Below are 20,544 nucleotides of genomic sequence, written 5' to 3'. Positions count from 1 at the left end.
ATAGTTCTGTCATCATTTACTCACCCTCATGTTGTTCCAAACCAATTTGACTTTCTTTTGTCTATTGCACACACACACACACACACACACACGTAAATAATGTACTGATAACATTTATCCATTCAAGCAAATGCACTTTAAAACTTCAAAAATGATGCAAAAGAACCATAAAGTACATTCCAAGTCTCCTGAAGTTATTATAGTTTTGTGGGAGGAAAAGTCCAAAATGTAAGTTCTTATCTCCATTAATTCAAGATCTGGATCAGGCTGGTTCTTGATCAAATCAATTGAAAACCTGCTCTGTAAACACGATCCAACTGATTCATTGAAAAGATCTGACTCAAAAGTATGATTCATTCACAAATTAGATGGTGCTACTTCTCGCATGAACTCTTTCAGAGCAGAAAAGTGAATAAGCTAAAAGTGAATAGCTTCAGAAGACTTATAAGAAATATATGAACTACTTTTATGATCCTTTTCTGGTCCGTTTTGAAGCTTGAAAGCTCCAGTCCCCATTCGTTTTAACGGAATGGAAAATAGCAACTAGCACAAAAATGTCTGGGTTTGCTAATCTCCCGATTTTAGCTCTTTAATGCGATGGATTGCCAATGCATTAAGATCTAATCTCCAATTAAATGTCAGGGAAAGCTAAATTTTTATAGATGCAGTATGTCTTCATGTTCAACACATACCCGCTATAGTGTTCATCTATCATACATCCCTTCATTCATCTGTCTATCAATCAATATTTGTCATTTCATTCATATTTCTCTCTGTATTATTTATGGAGACTTGCATAATCACAACCTTCTCAGGTTGGAAACTTTTTCATTTATGTAGGTTAGCAGATGTACAAGTCTAGCCCCTCTCCAAATCATCTTGACTCATCCAAGACCATGGAGAAACCCGACAATCTTTCTGTCCACAGGGAGTAATGAACATAATGAGTGGAAGAATGTAGGGAGTAGCTGTGCTCTCTTGCTAAAATGCTTCATAAGTTCCCTTTGGAGAAGAAACAATAAAACATTTACTCCTCTTAAAATGATTCACTACAGCTGTCATCCAGACTAGGCAGACATAACTGGTCTGGATGTCCAGCTCAGGTCATGTGTAACTGCAGCAGATTACCAGAGGATACAGTGGTTGCACTCATCTGGCATATTTGGAGCTGTTTTCACACATACACGTGTTCCTAAAAAACAGCTGACAGCCTAAAATGAGTTCATGTGGGTTAGTAAGGGTGAGTCGGTGCAAAGAAGGAGTTTCTGTGTGAGTAAAAGCATAATTTGACAGACTGGAGACTGAATGCAAAGCTTAGCCATTCCTCAATGTTGCCCTGGTCAGTGTCATTTAGAACAGTTGATAACAGCTGGAATGAATGGAAACAATGCACTATTTGTGAGGAGAAACTTTTCTGCAGTGGGGTTAAATAAGGGCAGGAAGATGTGAAGTTGAAGGAAGTTGATGTTACAGACACTAACAAGCAGAATTTCATACAGGTTAGGTAACCAATAAAGATTATTATCTTTTAATTTACACGTCATCGCAATTTATGTTACGGAATAAAGTTTGTTGGTGTTTCATTGCCACTAGTGTTCATTTCAGATGGAAACAGCAGTGAATTGCATGTACAGGTAGGTACAGTTTTGGAATTTTGCGACAATGTAGGTAGAGTGAGCCTATGTTGAAAATTGACAAAAAACAATAAACTATAAAAGGATAATTAAATTGGTCAGTATGACTAGCGCACTATATTCCAAATCTTCTGGAGCCATGTGGTAGTTTTGGATGCAAAACAAACGGACATTTAAAGGAAAAAATCCTATGGCTTTAGAACACTTAAAATATAGTGCATGAGTAAGGTCACCTTATATAGTGTCATTTTGGAGTTTGACAGCACATTTCCACATTAATTTTAACGGTATGAAAAAGAGTGGCCTAGATATCCGTCACCTTTTGGGTTCCATGAAAGAAAAAGAGTCATAGGGGTTTGGAACGACATGCGGGTGAGTAAATGATAACAGAACTTTTATCTTTGTGTGAACTATCCCTTTACCTCCAAATGATCACACTCTTTCTGTTTTCTCCCAAAATAATCTTCTCAGACCTGCCAAGAGTTTAAAAGACTTTTAGCTCTGACATAATGTCAATGCTAATTTGAAGACATTGCACTTTTGATTTATTTAGACATTGTATGTCCAGTCTCAAATCAGTTATCATTGCTAATCCTGCTCTAAATGCTTTCAATGAAAAATAATGCTCCAAAAGCACAATGAGATGAATGAGCAAATTATTTCATCTCTCTGCTAATTATGCATATGTGGATTGTATCTCTGGTGATTCATAGCACACATTCTTACTCACAGTGCGATACAGGGCAGTAGCTCAAAGGCAGGCCTGACCCATGACCTTAAGAACACTTATAAACATGAGGCAACTGCAGGTTAACTGGAGAGGCCGCTCTTGTTGCAGCCTGCCCATTACTCTTTGAGACACAAAATATATTTCAAAGTTAAAAAAGCTATGTACACCAATATGTGTTCAGATATAAAAAAAGTTTTTTAGGTTAGAATAAAAACTCATTCAAGCATGTGTTTTTTTGTTTGTTTGTTTTTTTACAAACAATGCATGATTAAAACACCATATTTATACTTATGCAGTGCACATTTGGACTTAAAAGACGTGATTACAGTGTTATCATAAATCATGTCTAAATTGGGCTGATTATTGGGTAAGTAAATTCCAGCCGCCTGAGTGGTGTTCAGTTTTGTTTCATGTTGCAAGCCATCTTGATATAATTACCAGAAGATACATTAGCCGGATCATTATATTCACTGATTCTCATACTGCCCCCTATTGACGAAACGCGCATTACCCCTTACCTGTTTTGTGAATAGGATTGCCGTATCCCAATACTCCTCATGCTTGTCATTGTTTTTGTTCAACTTCTTCTGCCAGGTGCAGAAATTACGCAGGGTCATCGCCGCGTTCTCGGAAACCTTGGGTCCTTTCTCTTCCTCGTTAATCACCATAAACTTGACAACCACGATGTTGATTGAGTTGAGAATGGTGGGGTGTTTGTAAAGCTTAGCCGCCACAGACATTAAGGTCAGCACGTAATGCTTGAGGTCATCACCGTGGAATTTGGCCATAGATTCATCGGCCACCACTAATGTCTCTACATAACGCGGAATGGAGACGAATCTTTTCGAGCGGTTTTTCAGAACTGACATGGTGATGTTACTCATGTGTTCCTTCATGTGCTTAAACTTCGCCAAATACTGCGCAACGGTGTGGGTCACATCGCTGTCCACGCCGCACCTTGACGTTGAGTTTCCACTCATATTGGCGTTAGATCTGCGTCTGATGACATGCGCGTCCACATTTCCCCGGCTGGTGTCGTTAAAAGCCGGCTTGACGAAATATTCCCAGCCATCGTAACCGAATGCGCCTTGCAGCCCCTTGCACAAGCTGAGCGCTGCATAGGAATATGGATCAGAATTCACCTCACCGGCATAAAAACACCGGCTCAGATCTTCACTGTGCGCGGAATTTTGAGCAGTTGGGTCGGCGCGCGTCGAGAAACCGGGAGCAATGAAGCTGGAGTCCGACTGTAATTCGAGTACAAAATCTTGTTCAAATGCACTTATTTTAAATACAACTTTTTGCTCCAACGTGTTGTCTTCTGCACCGACTAAACTGTTCTTGACATGATTCAGTCTTACGGGCACGCAAAACTGACTCTGCATTGCATTCACATTTTCCAATTGAGCATAGAACACGTTAACAAGAAGAACTGACCTTAGCAACAAAAACATGTTTGTGCGCGAGAAAATTGATTGATAAAGCGCAAATTGAGATAGAGTGAGATGTGGATGCAACAATATTCCAGGATGCGGTTGCACTAAAATGTTGCTTTTGCGCGTCCATAAAGTGTGAAATCCGCCGGTCTGTGGTCCATCCCTTTCTTGTACCTGTAAACTGAAGCGGCTCTACTCATCTGTCGTCTTTATGTGCGCGCGTCATGTGCAAACATCTAGCGCTTGTCATCAGAAGTTTTTGGGGAGGTGCTCGAGTGCGCTCACTGTGTATGCTTCTCGATTTAAGGTTAAGCCTGCAACTACTTGTGGCTGTGTGAGCATTCGCATCATCAGCCTGCAGCGTTCCAAGAGCCGGGTTTCCCTCCCACTTCATTTACAGCATCCAAACAGTCTCTTATGATATGAAGTTCGCAAGGGGAGGACAGCGCATGGACTATAGACATATAGTCATATAGTACTGCAAAGTTCTAAATATATTCTATTATGATCTTAATTTATTTTTTAGTCTTAGCTTTATCTGTTATGGCTACATTTATTTTTTATATCTCTTCCCTTTTCTAAAGCCATCAAACACCAGGGAGTGATATAACCATAATTTAAGGATAGGTTACGTAGCTAAAGGTACCTAACATTTATATTATTTTCCCATAATTTTATATTATTTTTCCATAATTGTTGTGTGCTTGGCCGTTTCCAACCATTTTTGGTATAATACAAAACAAAAAAAACAAAAAAAAAAAAACGGAAAATTAGGGGTACAACAACTTGTCAGTGGGGCAGTAGGCCTACCCTTAAAGGTACTCCTATCACTAGGATGCATAGGCCTATACTTACAGCTGCATTGTAAAATTTCTTAATTGTGTCAGTTGCAGAACCGCATACTTGTATATAGCCTATTGTACTAATTTTACCTTATCTTTCTATGGCAGAAATATTAAGGGTAGTTAAGCTAAATACGGTTCTGAATTCAGCATCTGTCATGACTGCTGAATCTAAAAATTGTCAATTTGAAGTACTTGTTCAGTGAACCCATTCAGTTATGCACAGGTGTAAGAGCGACATCTTGTGATGAAACAATTTCAACACAGTTTAGTAAATATTAAAAAGCTTTAAACTGCAACCAATAATTTCAGAATAACCTCTTTCCATTCCAAGCATCCACAAAACTATATAGCCTATATATTTATTTATTTTTTAGTTCTGGACAATATTTTGTACCGTAGGATGTTAAAGGATCTCTTGTTAAATTATTACCTCCAGTTTCCAACTTTATGCTCCAAATGATACAATGTTGCCCCTTAGCGGTGGTTTTGAAATCAACCTGACATCAGCCACTGTACGCTGCGCTATGATAATGAAGACCTCCATGAAAAACTCTCTGTGTGTGTTGTGAATAACCTATTAGATGTCCCTCCTCCGATAATTGTTTTTTTTTTTTTTTTTAGATTTGTCTTTGTTTTGTTTTTTAGAGGTTTTATGAGTTTAAAGTATGCAGGATTTAACTAGCCTAAATCAGTGCCACAGATAGAGAGAGAAACTCGGGGTTTTGCGTTTGAACTTTTTTTTTTTTTTTTTTTTTTAAATAACGTAATATATTTCAAACTGATATGCACTCCGAAACGTATTTGGGAACTTTTCAAAATCATTCATTTTGAGTTCACCTAGCCATGATATTCAGATGTCACCTTGCTCGTGTGTACACCGCGTAAACAGATTTTCTCTGGTTTAACACGCTCTCTAGCATCTACATGGTTGACACTCAACACATACTTTGAGAGTCCTGCAGCATTCCAGCCGGCTGTTATATATAATAATAGCTGAAAGTAAGACCCGCTGTAGTGAAAAAGGGGGCGTGTCGGTAGCCCCATTGGATGAAACTGGGTGTGTTTTTTTCTCTTGCTTTGGCGCACGAGGGGGAGGAGAGAGAATGAATATCAAAAATAAACCGCGTACGCTGGAGAAGCACAAGACAGTATAAATACCAGCAACGCGAACATTCTTCGCTTACAGTTAGTCGGATGAGAATTATCTTATAAGACTGTTTTTATGAACTCTCGAGACTTAGCCTAATTTTAATTCTTATTAAGTCAATATTTATATTAGGTTTTTCATAATCTTCATCTGCATCTTTGTTTTAAAATATAACTATCTGTGCGTCCAGTGCCGCTTACCTATTTTACAACATAGGCTAGCCTACATTTTTGAATATTTCCGAATTCACTATTAAAATGGTATCCACAATAGTTTGTTATATATTTTTCTTATCAAATCTTATGTCTCAGTTTGCTCTGTGTGAGCTGAACGAGGAAGAGGAAACTGTGCCAATAAACCTTGCATTCAGAAAAGGTGTTTTTTGGAGGAATGAAGAGAGAGCGCGTTTTAAGATCAGTGCCTTTGGCCAACTTTTTGTGCTTGACCTGACGCCGGACAGCAAGTTCGTGTCTCCAGCATTAAGCGTCCAGCGCATTAAAGCGAAGAATCTCCCCGCGGTTCTGGACGCCTCCAAGAGCGGAGGTTCTCTCAGGGGTTCTCTCACCCAGCGCGGAGACAGCGGTGCGGACCTCAGAGACTGTCTCTACACCGGATCGGTCAACTCCGAAAAGGAATCTGTAGTTGCTGTTAGTTTATGTCATGGCATCCAGGGTACTTTCATAACGCAAGGGGACGAGTACTATATTCAGCCTAAAGCAAGTGTCAAGACCACCGGGAAATCTTTTACGCAGGTGCACGTAGTTAAAAGGCGAGTCTTTTCCAACCACCGGGGAGCGTCAAATATGGTCTTTGATCAACTAAAAGTGGACCGTTTTGTGAAAGAGAGCAACCTGAACTCCAGTGAAGACGAAGACGGCAAAATGAGACGCGCAAAAAGATTTGTGTCTGCTGCGAGATACATCGAGACTCTGGTAGTGGCCGACGCTTCAATGGCACGTTTCTATGGAGATGAGATAAAGGTTAGAAAACTGTATCTTTTATCGCAATTTGCTCATTTAACATTTTTAATTTACAAATTTAGCAGTGGTTAATAGGCTATTAGATCTGCCCATCGGGTGCATAAACAACGTTTCAGTCAACTAATTCATTGTACACAATGTAGCTAGCTACAGTTAAGCTTTCACGGAAGAAAGGTATCATTCTCTCTCTCTCTCTCTCTCTCTCTCTCTCTCTCTCTCTCTCTCTCTCTCTCTCTCTCTCTCTCTCTTTCTTTAATTTTTTTTTTTTGCGTTTTACAAACTAATATCTTTAAATAATATAGGCTACCCCAATTATTATCCTTAGCAATGCGGAAAACTGTGACTGCAATATAGTATGCCTATTTATGGAATATTTGAAGAAATACTTTTAACTGTAGGCTAACTTATTTGCACCCGCCTTTAATACGTTTTCCAGGTGACATTTAATACCCTTACGAAAATTAACCATGGTTGTATTGTAGTAAACGTGTGTAGGCTAACCATGTTTTATTTTTTTATTTTTTTGGCGGATTGATTACCATTTGTATAAGATAGCCTACCACAGTTTTACTACAAATACCATGGTCAAACGAGCCTTTAGTGTAGCAAAACCGTGCTTAATTTGCGGTTACCATGGTGCAACTACAATAACCAAGTTTTCTTTTTCTTTTTTTTTTTCTTTTTTTTTTCAATAAAACCATTGTTATTTTTCGTAAGGGTAGGGCTACATCTCTGAGCATGTGCAGGTCGCACGAAAGTGTAGGCTACACTTCTGATGACATTTTCGGTCAGTATACTGCAGTGTTGTAGGGAGCATGGATCCTGGAGCGAAGAACAGGCTTTTTGAAAGTCGAGGCATGGTTTCTCTTGTGAAAGATAGCGGATTAGCATAATTTTGCCTGTACCAAGGGATGTGTTTTGGAAATTTAAAGCGTCAGTGTCTTCTTTTTCTCCATGGTCGCTCGCAGCGAGTCATTGAAATAGAAAACCCGGAGTAGATTGGCGTTTCAGAAATCTCTGAGCGAAATCTGTCACTCCGCTCTACCTGCATAGTGCGGGTTTCAGTCTGCATGTTGCATAGAGGTGGAGCTAGACTAGGTCAAGCTCAGCCCATGACGTCCAGAGAGGTGGTGCTAGACGTCATTTGGCTCTGCAGTTTGCCCCACTTGCGTTTCTAGGAGAAATGCGAACCGGGCAGTGGTTCAAATCCGCGTGTTCCCCGAACCGCAACTCCGTGACCATCCCTTGGTAGAAATCGCGTTCCCGTCCTCTACGTCACTGATTGGTGGCGTCTTTTGGAGCGAGTTTGTACAAATAAATGTGCAAACTAACTGTTCGTGTTTGTCCAAGATGCAAGTTTTTGGATATTACATACTTATAGAACTATATGAAAAACACATTTTGTAACACACACTGTTACCCTCAAGGTCTGTACTGAAGTAAACACTGAAAGTAGGGAATGTGTTTATCCATTATAGCTGATCGATGTGCCACGAACTAAATATGAGTGCACTCAAAACAGCTGTCATATGTGCTGTTTCACATTATCAAGGATTTCAGGGTAAAACTATCATTCAGGGACACATTTCCTTTGCAGTCTTTATTCTAAAATTCACACGTACAAATAATCAGAGTAAAGTTATGCGTATTTGCCGTGCTGTCCGAAGGGAGCTCTGAATTTGGCCCAAACCCAGAGTAGGCTATAGGGCCTACTCCCCCCATATCCCTGGCTGGAATAGGAACCAAGAGTGAGGAGTCGGGGTGGCGGAGGGTAGATGCAGAAAAACTGTCGAGAAACATGGTGTGTCGTCTGTATATACTATATAGGCTTCCTCTTGTGCTGATTGGGTAGATCATTTGAACGTGTTCCTCCCGAACTTTGTTATTAAAACATAATTTTCAGCTGCATTCACAAGTCGATTGAAGTACAATTTCTAAAACGATGTAGCTCTTAATGCTCTATGGTTTAAAATTGAAAAATAACATAAATCAGGCAAACCACTCAAACTTGTGGTTTGAGGGTGACTGTGGGGTTGGTTATACTGATTGTAGCAAAATATGAATCATAAATACAGAGGGGGGTGAAAGGACCATCTGGAAAAGAAGTACAGACAGGGGTTGTTTTTGTCCCATATTATTGATATAAAGAAGAACATATTTTTTATATATTTTGGTCCCACAAACCTTCAGATTTTTGCTACCCCTTTATGTAAATATACCCCTTTTGTTACCCCTTTATTTATATAAGTTTAATGAAGCAAAAACTTAACATATGTCTTTATTAAGTCTACTGTGATGTTTGTGTATCATCTGCATTAATATGTCTAACATGGAAACTTATGCCTGTTTTTAAAACTTTTATCAAGTCATAGTCTCCAAAAGTATGAAACTGAAAACAGTCGATCAGACAATCATCTAATTTTAATGCCAAGAGATATTTTTGGTACTATATATCCAGGGGTGTATTTTTTTTTAAGTATCTTTGAGATTTGTTTATGCAGTGTATCCACAGACCATTTTTGTTTCATTACTAAATTTATATTTTCTCTCTTTATTTCTACAGCACTACCTCTTGGTGGTGATGTCCATGGCAGCACAGATCTATGCACATCCAAGTCTGAAAAATGCTGTTAGTCTGGTGGTAGTAAAGATGGTCGTTGTTGAGGATGAGGAGGTGGGACCTGAGCTTTCAAACAATGGCGGTGTTGCCCTGCGCAACTTCTGCATGTGGCAACAACATTTCAACCCAGGCAGCCAGAGGCATCCTGAACACTATGATACTGCCATCTTGTTCACTAGAGAGGTGAGAAACACAAAGCATTTTTTTCATAACAAAATAATCCAAATTTGAATCGAACGGCAACAGTAATTGAGATCTCATCATGTTGTGCACCAACGTCAGTATCCTACAACGGTTGCAATAAAAAAAAATGATGAAACAACTGGACGTGTAATAGCAGATTTACTTTTAAAATCAGAAATATGTTGGTTAAGTAATTTTTTTCATCAGGAAAGATGGCAACTTTCTCCCCAACATTTTCAGTCCACACACATTTTACGGCTTTTGATTAACTCACTTGGCAGCACTTTTCCAAAACAAGACATCATTTCATGGAGGCAATGACAGGGTCATGATCACAATGCTCAACAGGGGGCCCCTTGTTCAATCTTCAAGACAGCACACATGAGATTGTAGCACTGCCAAATCCAGAGGGTTAGCACAGCATAAAGTAGATGTAGGAGAAACAAAAATTTGGCTGGACATCCAGCTGAGAGCAATACAACAGAACTCATGGAGGTCTCAGTCCTTCTGTCGCTAGATGGAGAAACAGGTGGTTTTTATTTAGTGGAGGAGGTCTGTGTGTCTCTGGTCGTCTCACATGGCTTCACTGAGATGTCTTCCACAGTCAAGGTTATCCCTGTCTGACAGGGAAGTGCTGGACAGACCTATTGGTCTGCCTGTGCTGTGTGGTCCAGCTATCTCACAGTTAATTTTCCCCCTTTTTTTCTTTTTTTTTTTTTTAGTACGCAGTCTGCCATGTATTTGCTTCATTTTACGATGGAAACACTGACAAATATGTTTTGCTGGCAAGAGCCTGCTTGGGGGAAAAAAGGCTGTCTGGAACTAATGGAGCGATGGCTGGATATCAGTGTCTCAGATGTGTCCCCCTCTACTCTCCTCTCCTCTCGCTTTTCTTTTTTTTGTCTCACATCTCTCTTTCTCATTTGCCCACTTGTCTCTCTCTCTCTCTTTTTGACCTCAGGATATTTGTGGATATAAGGATTGTGACACTCTGGGTGTAGCTGATGTTGGCACTATGTGTGACCCCAAAAGAAGCTGCTCAGTTATAGAGGACAATGGCCTTCAGGCAGCATTTACTGTGTCGCATGAACTCGGTATGTTCACACACATGAACAGACTCCATGTCTATAGTTGGACATCTCACCCTAACTGACTGTCTGGACAAGAGCATGTGTTCCAGACTTAGTCATTAATTAATGTAAACCAGCTGTTTTCAGCAGCTAAAGTACACTGAGAGCTTTGTGTGAATATTAGGGCTGTAGAACGATTTCAAATTTTAATTGAATTTTAAGTGATTAAAGTTAGAATTTGGTTCTAAAATGCTGAATCACATGTCAATATTTTTGTAGACAAAATTAAGATTCAAAGACATTGTATTATTGTAGTTGACTAGTAAATTATTGAATATACTTACATATTGCAGTGGCTTTAGAAGTCACTGTATTGCTGATTTCTATTTCTATAAATCGAGTTGTCAGTCCGTCCAAGGACAAGTTCTTATATTCCATCTGTGCTATTTTCTTGAATCATATTTTCAGGAGTGAGCTTAAACAACCCATACAGAGTATGCACACACAAATAGGTGTTCAAAATACAGGTACATTTATGGACTTACATTATGGACATTTACGTTCAATTATTAAGCACCAAGTTGCAGTAGTAGCTGCAGTATTGTTGTCTCTTTAAATGTTTGGTTGTAAGTGACACCCTCTAGAAAAGTCAAACACTTCACAGTGAGCAGCAGTGATAAACATCAATGAAAGACATATAGAGCACAGTCATATTGAGGAGCACAGCAATGTGTGAAAGTTATTACACTGTACATGTACATCTTTTTGTTTTCCTCTCCTTTTTTCAGGCCATGTACTCAGCATGCCACATGATGATTCAAGAAATTGTGAGAAATGGTTTGGGCATCTCAATGGACATCATATGATGGCTCCTTTCTTCATTCACCTCAACAAAACTCTTCCCTGGTCTCCATGTAGTGCTCTATACATCACAGAGTTCTTCGACAATGGCCACGGTATGATCCTTCTCTGTTTGTCAGGATACTGTGTTAATCATTTATGTCAGTGAAAAAGTACTCACAGAAAAGGAGTACCATTTGTTTTTCTCTTGTCTTTCTGAGTGTATCTTTTATTAACCGCTGGTTTTCTCTCGGTTAACATTAGGTTTTCAGTTTTTGTTTGGTTTTGGCCATAGAACATAATGGTGCATATTTCCCAGAGACCCAGAGGGGAAAAAAATACAATAACATTCAGTGAAGTTTTTGAGACATTTGGCTTAAATTGTAAATCTGTCATTCTAAAGTTAATGGAAACATGTCACAGAGAATCTACTGTATAATTTTGATCTTAATGTGCGGTGAAAAATCTCTATAATGTAGATGCCTGTGTTTTATGAATTTACTTTCTTCCAGTGTTTTGCACGTTTCTTGTTTAAATGCCTCTTCTGTCTGAACTTACTCCCTAACCACTAATAACGGGCTGGTTGGACCACACTGTGTAATTTTGCTGAGAGTGTCAAAACTAACAGTATTTGCAGAGCAAGCTCACTCTCACTCACTTCATCTACTCATGCTTTGTATGAATATATTCAATACTGTTCAAAAGTTTGAGATCTGTAAGACCCCTGATTTTTAATGTTTCTTATGCTCACCCAGGCTGTATTTGTTTGATCAAACATACAGTAAAACAGTAATATAGTGAAATAGTATTAACATTTTAAATCACTGTTTTCTATTTTAACATATTTTAAAATGTGTTTTATTATTGTGATGGCAAAGCTGAATTTTCAACAGCCATTGATCCATGATGAAATCATTCTTATAATGCTGATTTAAAGGTAGGGTAGGTGATTTCTTATAAACACTTTTTGTTATACTGGTTTAAACTTTCTTCACATCCTGAGAGCAATCAATAATAGAGGTGGTCTAATTAATTTTTTTTTACATATCTTCTGTCGAAGTCTCAGGACCAAAAAATATTTCCGCGCACCCTGCTCGCGCAGACATCACATGTAATCAGTGCGTTCCGCAAGGCTATGCAGAGTTGTGGACAGTCACTGAGTGCCACAAACAAACAGCAGCCACCTTTTACAGTTTCTCCTGAACCAAAACAACGCACTTATGCTACGTTCACACCATGTCGTAACCGTAATTACGAGATGGCAACCCTTGACCTTCTACCTGCAGCTGTTCACATCCTCAGACTCGGATTTTTGCGTTTCTATGTCAACACTATCAACAACGAAATGAATCTGCCGCAGTCAGGTGGTACAAGTAAGAGCTCTGTAAGTTGTTTACGTTCATTATTATTGTAATGTTATGTGCTTTGAGAGATGAGGTAATTTAACACCGTCTCCTGACTCTTTGCAGGCACTGTGTGTGTTCATGTGTTTTGAAGGAGATGTGGCTTTGGAGAGCGCTCTAAATGGGGAGGGTGGGATCTTGCTAGCCTCTCCGAATTTGCCTACACTACCTTTAATACTCAAAAAACATTCCTTATTATCAACGTTGAAAGCCGTTGTGAGGCGTAATATTTTGGTGTAAACAATGATATTTTCAGGATTCTTTGATGAATAGAGAGTTGAAAAGAACAGTAGAAAACTTTTGCAACGTTATAAATGTATTTACTGTCACTTTTGATCAATTTAATATGCCCTTGCTGAATAAAAGTATCACTCTCAAATAATCTGACCCCAAAATTTTGAATGTTAGTTTCATATCTATGAAGCTGTGAAGTTGTGATGTAGCTTCATGAAGTAAAAGATCTTTCAAAAGGGACTTTAGATTTCTGACACACCGAGGGGACATGTCCAGACTGCCTATAGGGATACCTGGGGTTAACTGTTGTTCAAATTAAATAGAACAATTCACAATAAAGATGAGCTCAGATAAGAAAAGTGACAACTCAGGAAATACGGTAGACATATTTTCTCCAGGTTTTGATTTATCTCCGCCGATGTCTCAGTCTACACGCTCTCGTTCTCAGTCTTCCATTGACTCATCTTCAGTGACTCACACATTCCAGGTTTAACAACTGTTTTCCCTCACAGAAACACTATGCGTAGCCAAGCACATGCCGTCTTTACCGGTTGTACTGTTGCCACAGGTAGACTATGAACTGATTCGACTTCAAGGCTGTTATTTTCTATTGTTGTTATGCCTGTATCCGTTTCAACAAAAGCCTTTCATTACTAAGCATTCATAACATTCATTTAGGTGTGCAAAGCTGTATTGAAACTTGTCCAATTTCTTAATGTGTCCTCAATACTTTAAGCCTAATTAGATTTCACAGTATCAGTCTTGGAAAAACACAAAGGGAGTCAAGAAGTCTGCATTATTGTTTCATGGTGTTATACTGTCTCCATATCTTTATCCATATGGATAAAACTGTGTTTAGGAAGGACTCAGGGTAGACATTCCTTACAGTAAAATTATACTTTCTTTTGTTACTGATTCGATTTTTTTGTTCTAGAGTGAGCTAACTCCACAATAATAGGTTACATAATGGAAATCTCCAGATGGGAGACTATTAGGTCTTACGCACATTGGGATTAGAGGAGGTACAGTGAGATCTCTCTGCTATGAAAATAGTTCCCTCAAGCTAAGGTGCACACCTGTTTTAGACTCGCTGAATGTAAGAGATTGTTTTATTTGAAGTAAACACTCGGTCAATGGCAACAGGCTTAAAAAAAAAAAGAGTCCAAACCACCTCACAAGCATCATTACAGGAGCTAGCAGTTGAATATCTCTAAATACATATAGCTGAATAAGACCCTGCATATGTATTCCTCAGGTGACTGTTTGCTGGATCCACCTGAGATGACCATCCCTTTACCCGCTGAGCTCCCCGGCCATACGTTTGGTCTACAACGTCAGTGCCAGCAGACGTTCGGGGACAAATACATCCAGTGTCCTAATGCTCCTGCAGAGCACGCATGTGCACAGCTGTGGTGTCAAGAGGAAGGAAAGAGACAGTGCACTACCCGGAATGGAAGCCTCCCCTGGGCCGACGGTACTCCCTGTGGGGAGGACAGGCGATGTCGTGAGGGTTTATGTGTGTCGAGTGCACTGGAGGAGGCGGGAGAGGGGAAGGTATGCATGGCCTGGATGTGTATGTGCGTCATCCAGTTTTATCACACTTCACCTGTCAGCACGTATGAATCTAAAGTGCGGGGGGGACGACGACTGGAAACACCTCTGTACAGATTTATGGGCACCGCTATTAAAAAATATCTGACATTTTAGGTGACGCCTTGCTTATGGGCCCTTGTGCATCACCCTATACTCCCTTTTAAAAATTGTAAACATTAGAACATACTGTCCCAATTTTCTCTTTTGATTATTCAAAACTTTTACGTATTCCCCTTCGTTTTACATCAAAGACGACACATTCTTTTCACCATACTGTTTACATGTTTGAAAAAGAAAGAGTTAGACTCATAAATAAAACGTATTCCTCCTCTTGGATCCCAACCAGGCCCTGTCTCTGAGCAGCTTAAAATAATCAATCTACTTTAAATCCAGCTTCTAAATGCCAGAAGGAGAGTTTATATAGAGGGAGCCTTTAAAAAAACTCAATTATTTTTGAGCCTTCCATTTTCAGATGCATGTATTCAGCAAAGCCTCTTAAAAAGTGTGATTATATTTGGTGTAGTGTAAAAAAAAAAAAAAAAAAAAACTTGTGATCCCAGACGGCCTGGCTGTGAGAAGGCATCCTTCAGCCAACTCATAAAAAACCCTGACAGAAATGCAGTGTGGTATGCTCACATTCTGTCAGCACTACGCTTACTGGAAGTGATGTTTAGGACTTTGCAAGGCTACATCAGGGGTCAAGATGAGCACTGTGATTGACTCAGATAATACAGTTATAGAGTTATAGAGATATTTGAAGTTTATAAATGTTTACATAGAACAAATATAGTGATTTTACATACAGTGTATAATAAAATGAAATAAAAAATGAATATAATTATATAATAATAATTGCTTTCTACTATTTATTTATATAATTTTGTTTCAGTGTTTTAAGAAATTAATACTTTTATTCAGCAAGGACACAAATTAATACTTTTATTCAGGAAGTACACATTAAATTGATCAAAAATAACAGTAAAGGCATTTATAATGTTACTGTTAGATTTCTGTTTCAAATAAATGCTGTTCTTTTGAACATACTATTCATCATCAAATAATCCTGAAAAAATGCATCACGATTTCCACAAAAATATTAGGCAGCACAGCTGTTGTCAACATTGATAATAATAAGAAATGTTTCTTGAGCATAAAATCAGCATATTAATATAATATGCATATACAGTAATGATTTCTGTAGGATCATGTGACACTGAAATTGGAGTAAAGGCTGCTGAAAAATTAGCTTTGCCATCAAAGTAATAAATTACATTTTAAAATGTATTATAAAAGAAAACAAATTTACTGTTTTTACTGTATTTTTGTATTTTACTGTGTTCTTTTGGATTATTTTCTACTAGGTGCAACATATTACAGTGAGATGAATAAACAGCCTCTATTTGTCCTCCAGGTGCCAGTCTATGGTGGTTGGGGAGAGTGGGGCCCTTGGGGGCCGTGCTCACGAACATGTGGTGGGGGTGTGGAGTTTTCTCACCGTGAGTGCACTGCTCCAGTGCCACAGAATGGGGGATCGTACTGTGTGGGACAGAGGGTCAAATACCAGTCCTGCAATACTCAGACTTGCCCAGAAGACCATGGTAACATTTTATAAATAAACCTCTTTGGGTAGCATAATGTCACATGAATGAAGTCAAGAGGTCAAAAACCCATGCATTTGTAATGATCGCATTATTCTTAGTGGTGCAACAGTGACACCACTGATTTTTTATTCACAGGCAAAAGCTTCAGAGAGGAGCAGTGTGAGAAGCATAACAGTGATCGTTACTTGGACATTCAAGGGAACATAAAGCAGTGGATCCCCAAATATTCTGGTGTCTCTCCACGTGACCGCTGCAAACTCGTCTGCCGAGCCAAATGGAGCAATGAATTCAAGGTTTTTGAAGCCAAGGTGCAGATCCGTTGAAAACGCTTTCTTTTTAATCTAATTTGATCAGCAATAATGACAATATGTGAAAGAAATGTTAGTCTCTTCTGTGTAACTGCCTGCTCTAAAGCTTTACTAAGATGTCAGATGATCTCTTTCTTAGACTTCCCTCTTGCCACAGGCCCATTGATATCTTTACACTCCCACTAAACTCTCATGCATGAAATATTTTCCTTGTTGTAAAATGTGAAACCTGAGCACCCGAATCCTACAGTCCAGCTACTTCCTTAAGCTCTTGAGTGCACCTCTGTAACTGATATTTCAGATACAGCTGAAATGTAGTTGGTTTTGCGTCATCAGCCCAGAGTTTTGGCCATTCCGCTTTACATGGAATAGCCATTATGTGAGAAAAGAATACACTGTACTTAGCACTTAGGCTGCCACTGCAATATACAGTAAATGCACATTGTTTCTTTAAGCATTTGTTTAGTGTTTCTGTCTATTCTAATGCTGATCTTTTATATGTTCTGGGCAGGTTGTGGATGGCACCACCTGCGGGCCAGACACCACATCTATCTGTGTTCAGGGCCAGTGCATAAAAGCCGGTTGTGACCAGGTCATAGGCTCAAATGAAAAGCTGGATAAGTGTGGTATCTGCGGAGGCAACAGTACGACCTGTAGGAAAATAAGTGGCTCACTAAACAAAGCTACGTAAGTAAAAAACAAAGAAAAAAGTATATTTAAGCATTATTAAAATGTTAGAAAACTGTAAAATAAACTCTGGGAAAGGACAGAGTGAGCTGTTGATATAACTGAGCATATTTAGTTTTTGATAAGGATGCACTGAAATTAATATTCTATCCAAAAGTGATTTCATGTTACTGTATGATCAATATTACAATTCTACACTATTTTGTCTAAATAAATGAAAAATAAAACACTTAAATCAGTGCTACAAGTGAATTTAGGTATCACAACATTATAATGTATAGAATGAAAAATAGACATTAATTTTGAGATTTGCCAAAGATTTTTAATTTAACAGTGTTATTAAATGAAAGAATCTTCTTTAAATATCTAAGGTAGTCTAAGGTGTGTAAAAGTAGGGGAAATGAGCATGTACAAATAAGTATCCAATACAAGTCACTATATACTGACAAAAGTCTAAGCTCCAAAAGTGGGTTTTCATAGCAGTACAATAGAAGAACAATTTTGTGTTGCCCAAAGAGCCTTTCAGTCAACAGTTCTTAAAATAACATTTTTTTGTCTTATTGTAATGTTGTGTAGTACTCCAAAATGCAGGCTGCAGAGATAACAAAAAAGTCTTCATTGAACACGGAGAATAACACAGGAGAACACTCGGGAGAATATAGGAAACTACACACGTAAATTTAGCATGAGAACTGACAAGTGAACTGAACATAACAGGGAGTATAAATACCAGGCAAACATAATGACAGACAGGTGGAAATCATATGTAACCATAAGAACCAATTAAGATATAAACAGTAACCAAGGAATCCAAAACTAAACAGAGCGGGGAAACAGGAACTGAAGGAAACAAAACAGAATATCAAAATAATTGACCATAACCGTGACGCTTTGAGTAAAGAACATTTTAATAATCTAAAGAACCTTTTTTCCACTATCAAGAACCTTTTATGCTGTGGGAAGCTTCCATGGATGTTAAAAGTTTTCAATAGATGCCAATAAAGAACCTTTATTTTTAAGAGTGTAATGTCAGCCAGTAACCAATATGGTACGGATATATCATGCATATCATCCTAGTTTATGATATACTGTTTGTTTATAATATCTCCACAGTATTGGCTACATTGATATTGTTACCATCCCGGCTGGGGCTACTAATATTGACATAAAGCAACGCAGCCATCGAGGCATCGCACACGATGGTAACTACTTGGCGGTAAAGGCAGAAGGCGGAACCTACATCCTGAATGGGAATTTCTCAGTGTCTATGGCAGAGCAGGATATCCCAGTGCCTGGTGCCATGCTTCGCTACAGTGGCTCTTCCACCACCTTGGAGCGACTACTCAGCTTTCACACACTTCGGGAGCCCATCACTGTCCAGCTGCTGTCCACTGCTGGGGACACCTCACCACCTAGGATAAAATATACTTTCTTTTTGCCGAGGGATGTGCCTTTTAGCAAACCTGGCACAGAGAGCAGGATTTCGGCACATGTTATCTTGCCTTTTGGTGGAGCTGACTGGGTCTTAGGTGAGTGGTCTGAGTGCTCCAAGAGCTGTGGTGCTGGATGGTCTCGGAGAAGCGTTGAGTGTAGAGATGGGCAGGGATCCCTGTCTTACTTCTGCGATGCCGACCTGCGACCGGCAGACATCCGGCCCTGCGGGGATCTGCCCTGTCCCATTTGGCAAATGGGGCCGTGGTCAGCATGCTCACGGACTTGCGGACCCGGAGAGCGCCACCGTACCGTAGTCTGCATGGACTACATGGGCAAGGTTCAAGGGCATGAGAAGTGCAACCCAGATAAGAGGCCAGAGGTAGTTGTAGGAGAATGTTTTTACCAGGACTGCTAAAGCTGACAGTGAACAGTGTTAGAGAATGAGGAGGTGGTGGGATCCGTTGTGTCTGTAGTGACTGAGAAAGCCCTACCAAGCTTCACAAACAATCAAAGGAGCTCTTAGACATAACAAGGGCATTTGTTATGAATTATTACCTATATCATGGTTTAATCTAATTCTCTGTGTCTTATTTTGTTTAATTTTAACCACAAAGGTAACCTCCCACGGAGATCTACCTCAGTCAATACAAGCTTCATAATGTTCACAATTGTTTAGAGAGGAATCCTTTTGAAAACAGCTAAACCTTTGAACAAACCTGCTGAAATTTTATTCAAACATCTGTCAGATACCTCCATAATGCAGTATAGTTTACTCCACATATGAAACAAGTCCAAATTTAATGATATACCTGAAGGTGGTCACATAAATTATTCAAGTCAGAGCGTCTACTTTCTTAAAAAACGTCAGAATTGACTGCATTTTATGTCTTCATACATGCTAGACAAATTGATTTCACACATTTATTTTAATTGCCAGCTTTGAAGCATTGAGTCTGTTTTGTAATTATATCTACTACTTAATACTGGTATTACCCATGAAGGCTTTCAGATTTTTCATATTACAACACTGGAAGAAACAGTATTTGGAAGTACAGTCCTTTACTGGCCACACAATAGCTGTATTTGAACAACATACACAGAGATAAGAGCTGTTGGAATAGATACAAATATGCTAATTTTGCTTTTAAAATGTTACCAGGTTACGACTGTTAATTTGGATGAATGATTTTAGTTTGTAATGTAGAATCAAAGTGGAACTGCCTTCTCTCACACACTGTTGTTATTCAGCCATTAGGTAATAAGCTACCCGGGTCTGACAGCAACAGTGTAAAGACTGCAAAGAGTGCCTTAAAAAAAAAAAAATTTGCATCCACCGATGCACATTACTTAAAAGGGGATCATAATATAATCGATACTGGCATATGTGAGTTTACAGGAGAAAATAATTTATTGCTAAATGTTCATTTAGAAGTGGATAATTACTGTATATTATTGGACACACATGTCCCCTCAAGATAATTGCATTTATTACCAAAAAAAAGAAAATACATTTCCTGTGAAAGACACTTTGAGATTGCATGCATTTTTTGCAATCTATTAGGTTTATTTGTCTTTACTCTTCCAAGCTTTAGTTGACACTGTATTTATCATACATCACCCTCTCACCCATCATAAGAATGAAGAGAAAATAATTAGAATGTTTATACGTATATATATATATATATATATATATATATGTATATGTGTATGTATGTAATGAGACAACAATTGGTCAAGTGTTTGTTTAAACGCAGTGGTACTACTGAGTAGACAAGCCTGATTTTTCTGAAAGTTTCCCT

At 38.8% G+C, this 20,544-nt stretch overlaps 2 protein-coding genes across 2 annotated transcripts in view; one reads left to right on the top strand and one right to left on the bottom strand.

Moving 5' to 3' along the window:
* The window catches only part of adamts15a (ADAM metallopeptidase with thrombospondin type 1 motif, 15a), a 37,468-nt gene extending 33,358 nt beyond the window's left edge, over positions 1 to 4,110 (bottom strand). The window contains exon 1 of the mRNA XM_081366020.1: positions 2,883 to 4,110. Coding sequence (XP_081222146.1) covers positions 2,883 to 3,818 — 936 coding nt within the window. The 5' untranslated portion in view covers positions 3,819 to 4,110. The remainder of the gene's footprint in view (positions 1 to 2,882) is intronic.
* Positions 4,111 to 5,823: 1,713 nt separating this feature from the next.
* Positions 5,824 to 19,787, top strand: adamts8a (ADAM metallopeptidase with thrombospondin type 1 motif, 8a). Its single transcript, XM_081366373.1, has 9 exons — positions 5,824 to 6,772; positions 9,336 to 9,575; positions 10,537 to 10,669; positions 11,434 to 11,601; positions 14,378 to 14,676; positions 16,127 to 16,313; positions 16,452 to 16,624; positions 17,136 to 17,311; positions 18,425 to 19,787. Exons 1-9 carry the CDS (start codon positions 6,050 to 6,052, stop codon positions 19,158 to 19,160), a joined length of 2,835 nt encoding a protein of 944 aa, XP_081222499.1. The 5' UTR covers positions 5,824 to 6,049; the 3' UTR covers positions 19,161 to 19,787.
* The last annotated feature ends 757 nt before the right edge of the window (positions 19,788 to 20,544 follow it).

The sequence above is a fragment of the Scardinius erythrophthalmus genome, assembly GCF_964197995.2.
Source record: "Scardinius erythrophthalmus genome assembly, chromosome: 5".
Taxonomy (NCBI): Eukaryota; Metazoa; Chordata; class Actinopteri; order Cypriniformes; family Leuciscidae; genus Scardinius; species Scardinius erythrophthalmus.
This window is presented reverse-complemented; position numbering and strand designations above follow the sequence as displayed.